Here is a 13,483-nt window from a genome sequence, read left to right on the forward strand (position 1 = left end):
CATATCGCGGGGGAGTGTATTATTTTTTTGTGTTGGCTACACTCCCATGGACCTTAACCCTTTTGCCACCGCTGTATTTCTGTGGGGGAGGGGGGGGTTCTCAAAATTAAACTTCAGGAGTAATTTTTCAGGCCTAAAATGTGCATTTTCACATGTGCACACAAAATTAGCAAAAACTGTTCTGGAATCAATAGAGTTAAACTTGTTTTAATAATACAAGTTCATTAAATGTCAAACGTAAGGCAGCGAAAACAACAAAAACAAACACTTGCAAACAGTCAATTCATAAAATTCCAAGCAACAGTACAGAAGGATTGTACATTTCACAGTGCTAAATCCACTTGGAGCCAATATCGCACATTGGTCTCCAGAACCAGCAAGCTACCTCACTCTAGAGAAAAGGGAGAAGTTTAAAGACATAGAACAGAGAGGAAAAGAAGAAGGACAAAGCGCTCAAAGCAAAGGGAAGGTCAGAGGACTACCAGGGGGTGAGTGCCCAACTGGGGAAAGCAAGACAAGCAAAGAACCTAGGCTACCATCAACCCTCACAGTAGATACGTTCTGAAATGTTCAGAACCTGTGGAAACTGTCTAGACACTCCACGTAGAGGTGTATTGTTCAAATGTATCATGTAGGAGGGCTGTCAGTTCCTTCATGTGTTGCAACTGATTGAGTTCAACAATTCATTCCTTAACAGAGGGAGGGAGAGATGACTCCCAGTGTCTCGGAATCACCACAATACACCTATACAATACACGGAATCACCACCACTACAATACACACTGCTCCTGGGTTCAGTGATCGGAGGAGAGATCAGTCACTAAATATGTGCTGATCTCCATCCGATCCAGCCACAAACACCCACCATGCCGATCCCGAGCCAGCACAGGGGACAGGGGAGCCCGGGATAGCAAGCGTCGGCGAGGCACACTTTCCCAGCACCGTACAAGCTTGTATGTGAACAGCTATTGCCGGCTGCAAAAACTGCTGCAAGTGAGGATGTTTGTTTAACTGGCCAGTCAGGAGGCGGTTTTCAAGGAAAACCAGTCCGCGGTGCTTCCACGGTTTAAGGCCATCTATGCCTACTACTGCTGTGAGTAAATTTTATGGTTTTATTATAAATACAATCTTTTTACTCTTTTGTTTCACTGCTAAGTGCTCCTGTTTTAAATATATATTTCCTGAAAGCAGAAACCTGTAGATTAAAATGGCGGCAATTGCAAATTATTATGTTGCATGATATTAGTGCTACTCTTTATCAAACCCAAAAATTTCAGTAAAAAAATACACTTAGGTTCATTTTAGTGCACAAAAACACAATATAATACCCAATTTTTTTAAATATAAAAGAGGTCGCACACAACATGCCAAGCTTCAAAATTGCGTGCACCCGTGAAACAGCAAGAAACTACGGTACCCCAAATTCTCCATAGGTGATACTTTAAAAGCCTGTATAGGTCATCAATTTAGAGTTAACCGTGAACATTGTCCGAGAAAAATTGCTCTTACTCTGGCATACACAGAGATACTGAATATGTGTGGCGCAATCGTCGTTTTTATAGGTGGGAATTCCTGGCATGTGTTTGCGTTAGTATGTGCGTGCACACTGAGAAGGGGGACTTAAAATATTTGTTTTGGGTGTTTATAAATTTATTTCACTTTTTTTTTTAACTTGGCTTCATTGCTGTCACATGGGGGGGCTCACAACCCCCTATGCAACAGCACTTTAGTAATGACAGGTGCTCTTTATAGAGACATTAGCGGTCTATTGGACCTGTAAAGTCACCTTTGCAGCCCATGATCTGTGCTTGATCAGCTTCTTCCCTAGCCTCTCTAGCCGAAGAATGACAGCTTAGAAACCGGAAGTGATGACATCATTATCGCTTCCTGTTTCATTTAGCAGGGAGGAGAGCGAATGGAAACTTTTACTGACCCCTTGAAGCAATTAGGAGGCTTTAAAGCTGCCCAAATCGCTCCCAGTGTAAAGCCAACAGTTGACTTTACATAGGTAAACAGACTCCAAGTAGCTATAGCTCACAGGGGCCCGCTGCTGCCAATGTATGACATACGTCGTTGGCAGCAAAAAGGTTAACTGAATCCCTTTTCAGAAGGAATAAGGCATTGTTCCAATGAGCTGTAAGGGTACCCAACACATTTCTCCATGTCTATATAAGTAAATAAGTTGCACCTAGCACTCTTACACACTGGGAATAGCCATTTTGTATAAAAGAGCAATTATAGAACCTAAATGAAAGGCATCTGTACAGCATGAAACACATGTTATAGATAGATCCATCTCAAAAAGCTAGCCTTCCCCAGCCACCTCACGCCCCATCCCCGTTCATAGTGGCTGCAGATTGAATCCAGGAGGGGCAGTAGTCAGCAGTAAAGACACTGCACAGTGCCCACTGTCTTCCCATCATACCTAAAGAGGAGTGGCAAATTTCAACAAACTTGACTGTCACACGCTCAGCACTTCCCTCCTGCACATGCTGCCTGCTCTTGTATCCCCTGCACTCCTGTCAGTAACCGGATCTGAACCCAGGGCCTCTGCTGTAGCTGGCAGTGGTTCTACCTTAGAACCTTGGATATCTCCTGTGTAATCATCAATTAAACCTAGTTTCTGCTGAACTCTCAACTCCTTGCTCCTCCCTTGAACTTCCTATTTAAGCCATGCCTCTACACTTCCTGTTTGCCAGATCATTGTGCTCCTGCCAATATCTTGCTTCCTGCTCCTTCTGTGATACAATCTGCTCATACTGCTACCCGTGTACCGACCTTTGGCTGCTGATTCACTGACTACTCTTATCGTCCTCTGCTTCATAACTGATACCTTTGGCTACTGACCTTGGCTTGTTCGCTGACTACACTTCTGCTTTGCTCCTCCACTACTACTGTCTGCTTGTGTACCGAACTCGGCCTGTTATACCACAAATTTGCCTGCTGTTTCAGCTGCTGGACTCTGAGCCGGATCCAAATCGTAATAACTCCTCTCTTAAACAGTTAATTACCATTGTTTGTAATATCCTCAACCTTGCCGCTCTGGAACAGGCACACTTTTGCTAAGAATAATAAGAGAAAATGCATAAATCATTCAAGCTCAAATTTCTATCTTGCTCAGTTCTTACTTGAAAGGGCTTCAAGAAGATCTCATCCATAGCCAGTCGTCCATATTCCGTAAAAAGCTGAAAAATGGTGAGAAAAATAATAAAAATGAACCTTTAGATCTTGAGTTCTTCTAAACCTATTCTTATGCTTTATGTATTATGTAACCCACAGAGGAAATGCTACAGGAAACCACTGTATTCTAAAAGGTATAAGTTTTGCACTCTTGCACTTTATATTTGATTTTTCACATCTGAAAGCACATGTGTAGTAAATCTAAGACACATACACACAGCTTTAACCCCTTCATGACTGAGCTTTTTTCATTTTCCGTTAGTTAATGACTGATGCACTTCTTACATTTATGCTATGTGTTTTTTCCATGGCAGCAATATACTTTTTTACTAAGTGCACCCACATATATTATATATTGTTTTTTAGAGGACAGATAGGGCTATATATTTATATCCCATATGTGTGCCGAATGCCTTACTTAAGATGAATAAAATATTAAAGAAATTAGGAAAAACCATAAAGAAAACACTTTTTCCCCAGTTTTGATTTTTTTTTTTAGAAAAATAGTACAGCTAAAAAAAAGAAATTCTAAATAAATTAATTTATTTGGAAACACCTCACATCCCTAGGCTTTTAGAAATGTTTATGTACTTTTCAGCTTAAAACTAAAAGCTAACATTTTTTTCTCCCTCTAAAAGCTAATAGTGGTTAGGTTAGTGGCATACAATGTCACACTTAGTGACAGCAACATACTTTGAACATCTCCATCATGAGCGATTAAATTAAAAAAATTAACCCCTTAGGGTGAAAAACAAATCTGCAGCTCGGCTGCAGAAGTTAGTGACTGATCCTGAAATGCTGATCCTGCAGCATGTCAGAATCAGATCTTACTAAATATAAAGTGCACTGCGCTGTTTAACAAATAAATAGAAATCCTAAATCAATATAAAATATAAAACAATGAAATATGATATAATCTCCCAATCAATAGTCACTTGAAGTGTAAATATACAAACAATTGAGTGTTTATACAAAAACCAACTCAAATCAAATCTTAATCTGTGATAGATGTGCAAATAATAAATATGTAGAAAACATTTCTAATAATTCATGCATAAGTATATAAAATATATTCACAAAATATTGACAATCTTTCATAAACTTGAGATATTTAATGGTCAGAGGTATGCTGTATGTTTATGTAGTATCTGAGAGCTATATGGATTGTAATCGGAGGGAGACATCTAGTGGCCAAATAGGAATAATGCATATACAATTATTGTTGATGGATGGATATACTGTATATAGGAGATGTACAGTCTTCAGCAAAGCTGACGAAACGCATTAAGGCGGGGCCTGCTGACGTCATTACACATGTGGGACAAAGTGACATGATTTTATTTGCTACACTATGAGTGGTCTGTTGATTTACATGTTGGTGATGGCTCATTAAATGATTGATTGTGGAGCGTGGACGAACACAGGAGTGGAGGAAAGCTGGTAACAGTGGATTACACATGCAGGATTTGATTGTGACGGCTAGGATTCTGCGCTACATGACTCTCTGTTTTCAGAATGTCATTGTGGTCTGGTGAGTGTTCTATGAGAGCACAGTGGGAGAGTCACGTTTGAACACGGCACTCTTCTGAGTATTGTGAGTCGGTGTTGGATCGTTTGATTCACTGAAGGAAGATCACTGAATGTTTGATTATCACTATCGATGGGATGGACACTATCAATAATATGAAGAATATTTTATATACTTATACATAAAATATTAGAATTGTTTTTTACATATTTATTATTTGCACATCTATCACAGATTGATTAAGATTTGATTTGAGATGTTTTTTGTATAAACACTGATATATTTACACATAAAGTGATTATTGATTGTGAGATTATATCATATATAATTGTTTTATATTGATTTAGGATTTCTATTTATTTGTTTGATAGCACAGTGCACTTTATATTTAGGAGTTTGTTTACACTTTTCACAGCAGCTTTTTTGCATATTGAGTTTAGAATATTAACTACATCCACAGCGCGAATTTACATTTATATAGATCTTACTAAAGACCAGTGGCGGAACTACCGCCGGTGCGGGCGCCCGTGGCCTCAGGCTCTGGGGGGGCCCAGAAAAAATCTTGCACCAGGGCCCTTTGTTCCTTAGCTCCGCCACTGCTAAAGACTTCTGATCGTTTCCAGTCTGATACAATTTTTCAACAAAGAAATATTTCGGGAAATGTTTCTATTGCTGAAACATGTAGCAAAAAAGCTGATACGCAGCAGGATTTCCTAGTGGTTAGCGCTTCTGCCTTGCAGCACTAAGGGTCCTTAGTTCGAATCCAGACCAGGTCACTATCTGCAAGGAGTTTGCATGTGCTTGCGTGGGTTTCCTCCGCGTACTCCGGTTTCCTCCCACACACCAAAAACATGCTGGAAGGTAAATTGGCTCCTGTCTAAATTGGCCCTGTAAGTATGCATGTCATATAGGGGACCTTAGATTGTAAGCTCCTTGAGTGCAGGGACTGATGTGAATGTACACTATGTAAAAGCACTGCGTAAATTGTTGGCGCTATATAAATACCTGTAATAAATAAATAAACATTTCCTAATCCCCGTGTGTTCAGCTGCCAAACAGTGATAGTGAGTGCGGTAAATACCACACAGCTAATACTGTGAGATACTGATCGCTACAAGCGATCAGGTATCTGTCAATGATTAATTCTTTCAGTAATGGATCCCTCATTCATTTGACAGCTTCAAATAGCGTATCATGTACAGTATATGTGATCAGTCATTTGGGCACTTTGTGGCGGGGACGTACAGTGAAGTAATTCAGTCAGTAAAATGAATTTGCAAATATAAGCTGCTCTTGCAAAGAAGATAGTGGATATGCATACTGCTCTATTAAAGAGAAATTCGTCAGGAGGAGGAACCACCAAATTTTACTAACTGAACCTAAAAAGAACACACTGTGAATCTCTGTATCAAACAATTTTCAGCCAGAAATATGATACACTCACCTGCAGCTGTTGTAGATCATCCTCTTGTATATTTTGGGATAAATTGTAGATCTGTAATGATGAACAAATAAAACATACTATCAGATAATGTAAAATAATAAATGAGAAAAGGGGAAAACAAAGGTTACCCTTGAATGCAAAAACAAGTGTCAAGTAGATCTGTGAAGTCACTTAGGTCTGCTTTAAAACTGACATTTAGCATTGATGCTTGTATGGCTGTCTTTCCATCAGCAGTCATATTTACACAATAAAAAACTGCTATAGAAAGGTGTAACTTGACATGAAATTGTGTTTGAATGCTGCTACTCCTAAAGAGAGAGATAAAAGCAGTTAATCTCCGTTATCTCAAGCCTAAAAGTTTATCCAAAAGCAAAAGGTAGGTAATGAGAAAGAGTAGGTAATGCAGGGGTAGCCAAACTCCAGCCCTCCAGCTGTGGTGAAACTACAAATCCCATGATGCATCTCTCTCTGGTAGTCATGTCTATGAGAATCTTGCAATGACTCATTGGATTTGTAGTTCCACCACAGCTGGAGGGTCGGTGTTTGGCTAGCCCTGAGGTAATGACTAAAAACCCTTTAAGCTTTTTGTTTTGGCCATCTATCTCACTGGGGAGATTTCCCTTCGCTTTGTGTCTTGTAGATACAACAGAAAGTGAGAGGAGGTCTACCCCTCACCACTCTATCAAAAAAAAAAAAAGTTTTGGCCTCGGATACACTTTAAATGCCCTTATGTAACTTGTCTGCTCCCATGTATCAACATGGTCTCCAGGGGCGTGAACAGTAAACACAACTATCTTTAATTTGGAATCAGCCTAAAAATTGCCACACACAGCCTGCAGAGGCAAGCAGGACACGATTTGAGCATTGCTGATGACAACTTGGCAGGGATTGTTGTGTAGGAGACTGACAATGAGTGCTTCTTTTGAAAATCTCTGTGTAAATGGGACCATTTTTCTGTTTTTTATCTTGGAAACTTCATGCAGTACAGAGTAAAAAAAAAGAAAGACATCTGGATGGTTGGGAAACATAGTTCTAAACACACCAAATGGATAGACATAAACCGTGATCAGCTTACCTGAATGGAGCTTGTCATGGTGCTGAGAGCAAAAATAGTGGCACAATCCTTAACTGTGGACTGACTATCAAATGCTCCCTGGGTGTCCATTATGATAACAGCAACCTGATTATCAGGAGAAAAAACACAAAGGTTAAAGCCCTCAGGAAAACACATTATCCCTAAACCTAAGCAACAAACACGTTTAATGGCAGAATAAGTTATCTTACCTCTTTCCCATCCGGTTTCATCATGGTAAAAACTTCATTCCAGATTTGAATACCAGTGGTATCAGGCTCAGATCCTCCTTTCCAAGAAAATCCTGTGAGAGGTTCATCATCCTCTCCTAGCCAGTTCCTACGACTGCCCTCCTTCTGTAATGGCACACAGTATAAATAAGTATTCACTTGTTAATTGATGCAACTTAACATGCATGGCAAGTAAGAGGTGAAAGCTGGAACAATCAAGAAGTAAAAATAAAAAACGATATAGATTATTATTAAATATTATACACTGAGTGGCCAGATTATTATGACCACCTGACGTTTGTAGGCAAATTAGCAACTTTCCTTTACGAAAAGCACCAGCCACGGATACAACAACTACATCCAGATCTCGAATGTGGTCCTGAAGAAGAACAGAAGCCAAAGCCTCTTCATCCAACTGAAATGAATGATCATCCTTCTTTACTATAACAATCTGGACTGGGCCCGGAGTTGATGGAGCCATAGCTGCGTACACAGAAGAGAGAGCACAATGTCAAAATAGGAAAACAACGGTAGTTTTTTTTAAACAGAATATAAGAGCTTGAAGCAAAATGAGATCCAAAAGAGGCAAAAGACACGCAGATTATGGATTATTTTGTGTAGTAGTAGATCTAGACCAAAGACTTTGCTATTCGGACCTTAGATTACATTGTTCAGTAACTAACATAGGGACAAACAGTCTTAAATAAACAGAAATGTCATCCAACTTAGACAACTAAGCAACAGACGAAATTGACCTGTTAACCCACACAAAAAGTCACTGCTTGACCTATAAGCAGAAACAAAAAAGACCTGTAATAAAATAAAATTACCACAAGAATACGAATACAAGTGATTTAACAAGTAAGACAGCAAAAGTGCCAAGCCCAGGATATTAACAGCACGGGTACACTTTGTGTGCAGAGTGTGGTACTCGGCGCAGGAAATACAGACTGTCTGCAAATCTGACTCATAGCAACATATATTTTTTAATCTACAACTTGGCACGGAGCAGAATGGTGATGTCACAATCAAGAAAAGGAAGCGAGATATCGAAAAAGACCAAGAAAGAAAAAAAAAAAAGGTGTTGGGGATGGAAAAAAAAAACAACAAAAAAACTGTACATTCTCATAGTTTTTTCTCATTCACCCACGCGGGTGAACAAGACAAAATGTTCAATTCCCCCATCCATGCTTTTAAGAGAACCCCCTGCTGCGCTATAATATTCTGAAAGCGGTGGGTGTGCCGCTGTCAAAATACCCCAACAAATGACTGCAGCTGGATGCAGGGGGAGCGGTTAGAACCACAGTCAGGTTTTTATTGCTGTCTACAGTATACTCCAGCTAGGGAGATTCACTCTCAAAAAGTGTCCTGATCAAAGAGAATGAAATTGTGGGTAAGAAATTTTCCAGCGGGGACAACTGTCTAAAGGTGCCCATACACTGTACGATTATCGTACGAGAATCGCGGGAAATCCCATGATCGTACGATAATCGCAAAGTGTATGGAAGGCGTGCAACCGTTTCTACTGTACGGTCGCACGTCTTCCGTGGAACAAGCAGGCTGGAAAACCCGCCGGGAATCGTACGATTCTCGGCGGGTTAGTGGCCTGCTTGTTCGACAACTGCCGAACGTGCCGGTGTGCGCACGCGCCCACTGCCTGTTTGCAGTCATCGGAAGCCCGCCCCTCACTGCAGTCATCGCAAGCCAGTCCCTCAGGCGGGGTGCGGCTTGCGATGATCGCAAGTACGATCTGCCTGTCCAAGATGGGCAGATCGTACAAGCTTTTAATTAGCTTACAACCATCGCAAGACAAAAGTCTTGCGATGGTTATAAGGTGTATGGGCACCTTTAGAGGGGATTTCCCTCAAACTGCAAAGATATCCTCCCACTTCTTGTTGAGTCTGGAGGAGAGGGTGTGAAAGCTTCCGAATGAGATACAGATGGGAATTTAAAAAAAAATCTGACATGTTTTCACCTCCCCTACTTTAATTAAAATATTTTTTTTTAAATGTTTTGGCTTCATAAACTTAATGTGCAAATCTAAAACAACAACAAAATCTATTTAAGCTCATTATTTTACTTCCTACATTAGAAGTATTCAGGTCTACAATAACGATCCATATTGGAATATGACATCTATGTCTGCGTTAGATTTCACATTAGGAAGAACATATACTGTAGCATTAGGCCTCATTCACACGAGAAAAGACCGGCACGTACAGCTCCGTGCTGCGTGCACGGCCGTATCGGGCAACTCCCTCGAAGGACAGGCGCTGCGTGTGATTAGTACGCAACCCCTGTGTGAAGGACAGAGTTTGATCAACCGCAACTGCAGAACATTGATTGGTAACTTGGCCTCTTCCTTGGACCAGCGCCCATGCGCTGACAACTGGCCAGTTACTCCATCCCAGCCAGTAAGGCTGGCATCCGTTGTCACAATTCCCGTTCACGAGAGCAGGGAAACTGAGCCACCAAATCAAGGAGGTTTTGACCGTCCGGCCCACCCGCATTTGTCTGTCCATCGATGAGAGTGAATTGTCCTATTGTTGAAGAATTTCTCTCTGCAAAATCCGAGTATGGTGTTGAGCATATAGAACAGACTCAAAAGGAGGCAAATATTAGACCCAGAACCCTCATACAAGTGCCAATCCTCGCCCATTTGCAAGAAAGCAATGCACTAAATCGTATCCGTAGCCTGCAAATCTTTTCCAGAGGGAGAAAAACCTTGGCATGATATGGGTCCAGGATCAGTCCCAGATACTACAGGCGAAGGGATGAAATCAAGGACGATTTCCAGAGATTCAGAATACAACCGCACTATTCCAGAGTGCGCATGGTGATCTGAAGATTTATCTCCAGGTCCGATTGGGAGTCCGCCCGAAGAAGGAGGTCGTCCAAGTAAAGCATCATAAATATTCCCCGTAGTCTCAAAAATACGAGGACTGGTGCCAAGACTTTGGGGAAAACAGGCCAAACGGAAAGGCTACAAACTGCAAATGGTCCACCAACTCTACGAAGTGTAGGAAACGCTGATGGGTCTGCCAAAATTGGCACATGGAAGGTATGCATCCTTGATGTCTATGGATACTAGAAAATCCCCCTGATGAAAAGAAGATCACCTAGTGGACAGACTCCATTTTGAACATGCAGACCTGGACAAAGGCATTCAGGTCTTTCATATCCAAAATTAGACGAAAACTGTCCTTTTTGGGTACTATGAAATCTTTTTTTTAAATATCCTATGGATTTTTTTTATCGCAGGACTGGGACAATTACTTTGAACCAAGTTCCTTACAGCCAACCGAATCTAAGTTAAGTCAAGATTTGATTGAAAAAAATGAGCTGGAGGCACTGGCGGAACTACCAGGGTCGCAGCGGTCGCACTTGCGACCGGGACCAGGTGTTCCGCCAGTTCGGGGGGGGGCCCAGAGAGAAGGGGAGGCCCGCCGCTCGCAGCTACTCATGCTGCCCGCGGTGCCGACATCTTCACCGCTGCCGCCCGCAGTGTCTTTTGCGGCAGCTGTGAATAGAAGATGTAGCGCTGCGGGGGTGTGGCCTGTCATGGGGTGACGCCTGTCAGGGAACTCCAATTCCCAGTAGGCAATTGAGGAGGGAGCAGCCGAGCAGGCCCGGCAGGATACACGCTGTAGGACGTCCTGGCTTGAGCTGGACCCTGGAGGCACAGAGTGAGGAGATTCTGGAGGAGAGCTGCAGCAGGTCCAGGTAGGCACTGATTGTTCATTGCTGTATATGTGCTGAGTAGTGACAGTGTCTTGCACTGTAATTTTTTTTCCAACCAAAAATAATAAAATCATTTTATTATTTTTGATTGAAAAAAATAAATGACAGTGCAAGACAATGCCACTCTGCACATTGCCTGCTGGGAATTGGAGTTCCCTGACAGGCCTCACACCCCGACAGGCCACACCCCCGCAGCACTACATCTTCTATTCTTCACCGCTGCCGCAAAAGACACTGAACCTGTCACCTCCAAATGCTATCACACATGGGGCTTGTTAGCTCTTGTGTGATAGCAATAAAGTTAAGTGGAAAAAAAAAGATAAATTATCAAATAAATAAAAAATAATAAAAATTAAAAAAGTAAAATATAGTAAAATTAAAAATGTATAAAAGAAAAAAAAAAGTGATAAAAAAGTTTTTTTTTTTAAATTAGAGGTGCACAGAGCCGTCAATCTCTTTTTCTGTATCCCCTGTTATCAATGAACAGGAATACTCTATACTGAGTGTTCCTGTTCAATCATAACATGAGGACATTGAGTATGATTACTATGACCACAATCATGACTGAACAGGAGGTGATGTAGATTACTTCCCATTCATTCATAATTGAGGATATAGTAACCATACTCTGTCCTCAATTATCTACACTCAGTGATCACTGATCAGTGACTGCTTGTACCCCGCTTTAGAATGCCAAAAAGTCTCCTTTCCCCTAAAATTAAGAGGATTGAGAGCAGTAGTGGAATTATCACCAGACTAGCTGACAAAGTTCTTCTGTGGTAGAAGGGAAAGGAGGCTGGCTCATAGACTGTCCCTTTCACGCTATAAATTCAAGAATCCGAGATAGTACACAACATACGAATACAGATGCCCACTCTTAACGCTTGCATACATTACATATATACAAGCTGTGCAGGGCCAATACTACACATAGGGGTATATTTGTAAAGCGCTAAAAAGTAACAATCAAAAATTCACTTAAGGTGAATCAATCACTGTAATTGAAAGCTGAACTGTGGGCAAAAAACTTGAATCCAAATATATACCTCAATCAACACAAAGGATGTATATTTGCTTCATGTGCACCAAATGCCTTTACAAACCCAGATATTTCCTTGGAAAAGTAGAACCCAGTGGAAGCCCATGTGATAGGGTGCACAAGCACAATTAAGAGGCAGGGATAGAGCATTTTCATCCTATAGCAGGAAGGACTTGCATAAGGATGTTCATGGTAGGATTGCCAGGTATCTCTATAGGGAAGCATAACCAGTCTCAGCTTGAACTTTATCACAACTGAACTTTATCAACTCATCTCCACACAGTTATCTTTTTGCATCACTTAGTCCTGCCCTTTTTTATAGTAAGCTCTTAAGATCCGGGCACTCATAACCCTCTTGTCTTGGTTTATATAGTAACTGTATCATCTCCTTTTATATTGTAAAGTCCTGTGCACACTGTTGGCGCTATATAAATCCTGTATAATAATAATTTGAATAAAAGCAGCAGATTTACAAATATTTAAAATGACAAGAACATGTTAACGCTTAGATCACAAAACCCCACCCTATTGTACTGTACAGGTATGGGGATGCTAGTAAGAAATAGTCTTCCTCCAAAAGAGGCAACACAAAAGGGTCCATTTACATTTGTTCTGTGCAAGTTAAAGAGCTGTTGTCAGAATAGAGCAAAAGCGAACGTTCTTAGAGTATTTTCTCTAGTGGTTGAATTGTCTTACAGCAAACTGTAAGAGACTTACCAGGTTCCGTTCCGGGATCGCGATCCGTGACCGCGCATGCGCACAGCGGGCCCGGCTCTCTCCACTTGGCGCACGCGCACCTCGGCCATCGGCTCCTTCGGCGCAGGCGCAACAGGCTTTTTAAGTCAAAACTTTCACACTTTAAGGCTAGTCACTTGTATTTTTAGTGGGGGGAGGGGGAAGCAAGTACATTTTTTTCCACCACCATGCCTAGGCCAGGATGTTGCCTTTGGCCCTCCTAAACCCCCTTTCTCAGCGCACACCACTGTGTTACAACTGCAATATGGTGGTGTGAATGGTGCCCATCCATGACAGGGCAAATTGCCATGTCCTGCTTTGGGGCTGCGATCGAAAAAATGGCCAGCGCAGCCCCAACAAAGTGGGGTTCACCCCCCAAAAAAAGTTTGAATTCACCCAAAAAGCTGTAAATATATGCAATAGGCTTTCACAAGACGCGAGTCTCCGTTCACACATAGGCGCAAAGCATAAAAAACAATGCATTCCTATGGGGATTGTTCACACCTGCACTTTC

General features: G+C 41.4%; 1 protein-coding gene across 1 annotated transcript in view; it reads right to left on the reverse strand.

Annotated features, from left to right (window-relative positions):
• ATL3 (atlastin GTPase 3) overlaps positions 1 to 13,483 on the reverse strand; it is a 35,165-nt gene that overhangs the window by 16,001 nt on the left and 5,681 nt on the right. The window contains exons 2-6 of the mRNA XM_018565624.1: positions 7,721 to 7,937; positions 7,437 to 7,563; positions 7,228 to 7,332; positions 6,153 to 6,203; positions 3,129 to 3,185 (exon numbers count right to left, since the gene is read on the reverse strand). Coding sequence (XP_018421126.1) covers positions 3,129 to 3,185; positions 6,153 to 6,203; positions 7,228 to 7,332; positions 7,437 to 7,563; positions 7,721 to 7,935 — 555 coding nt within the window. The 5' untranslated portion in view covers positions 7,936 to 7,937. The remainder of the gene's footprint in view (positions 1 to 3,128; positions 3,186 to 6,152; positions 6,204 to 7,227; positions 7,333 to 7,436; positions 7,564 to 7,720; positions 7,938 to 13,483) is intronic.

This window comes from Nanorana parkeri, unplaced genomic scaffold (assembly GCF_000935625.1).
Source record: "Nanorana parkeri isolate BGI_ZX_2015 unplaced genomic scaffold, ASM93562v1 scaffold25, whole genome shotgun sequence".
Lineage (NCBI taxonomy): Eukaryota > Metazoa > Chordata > Amphibia > Anura > Dicroglossidae > Nanorana > Nanorana parkeri.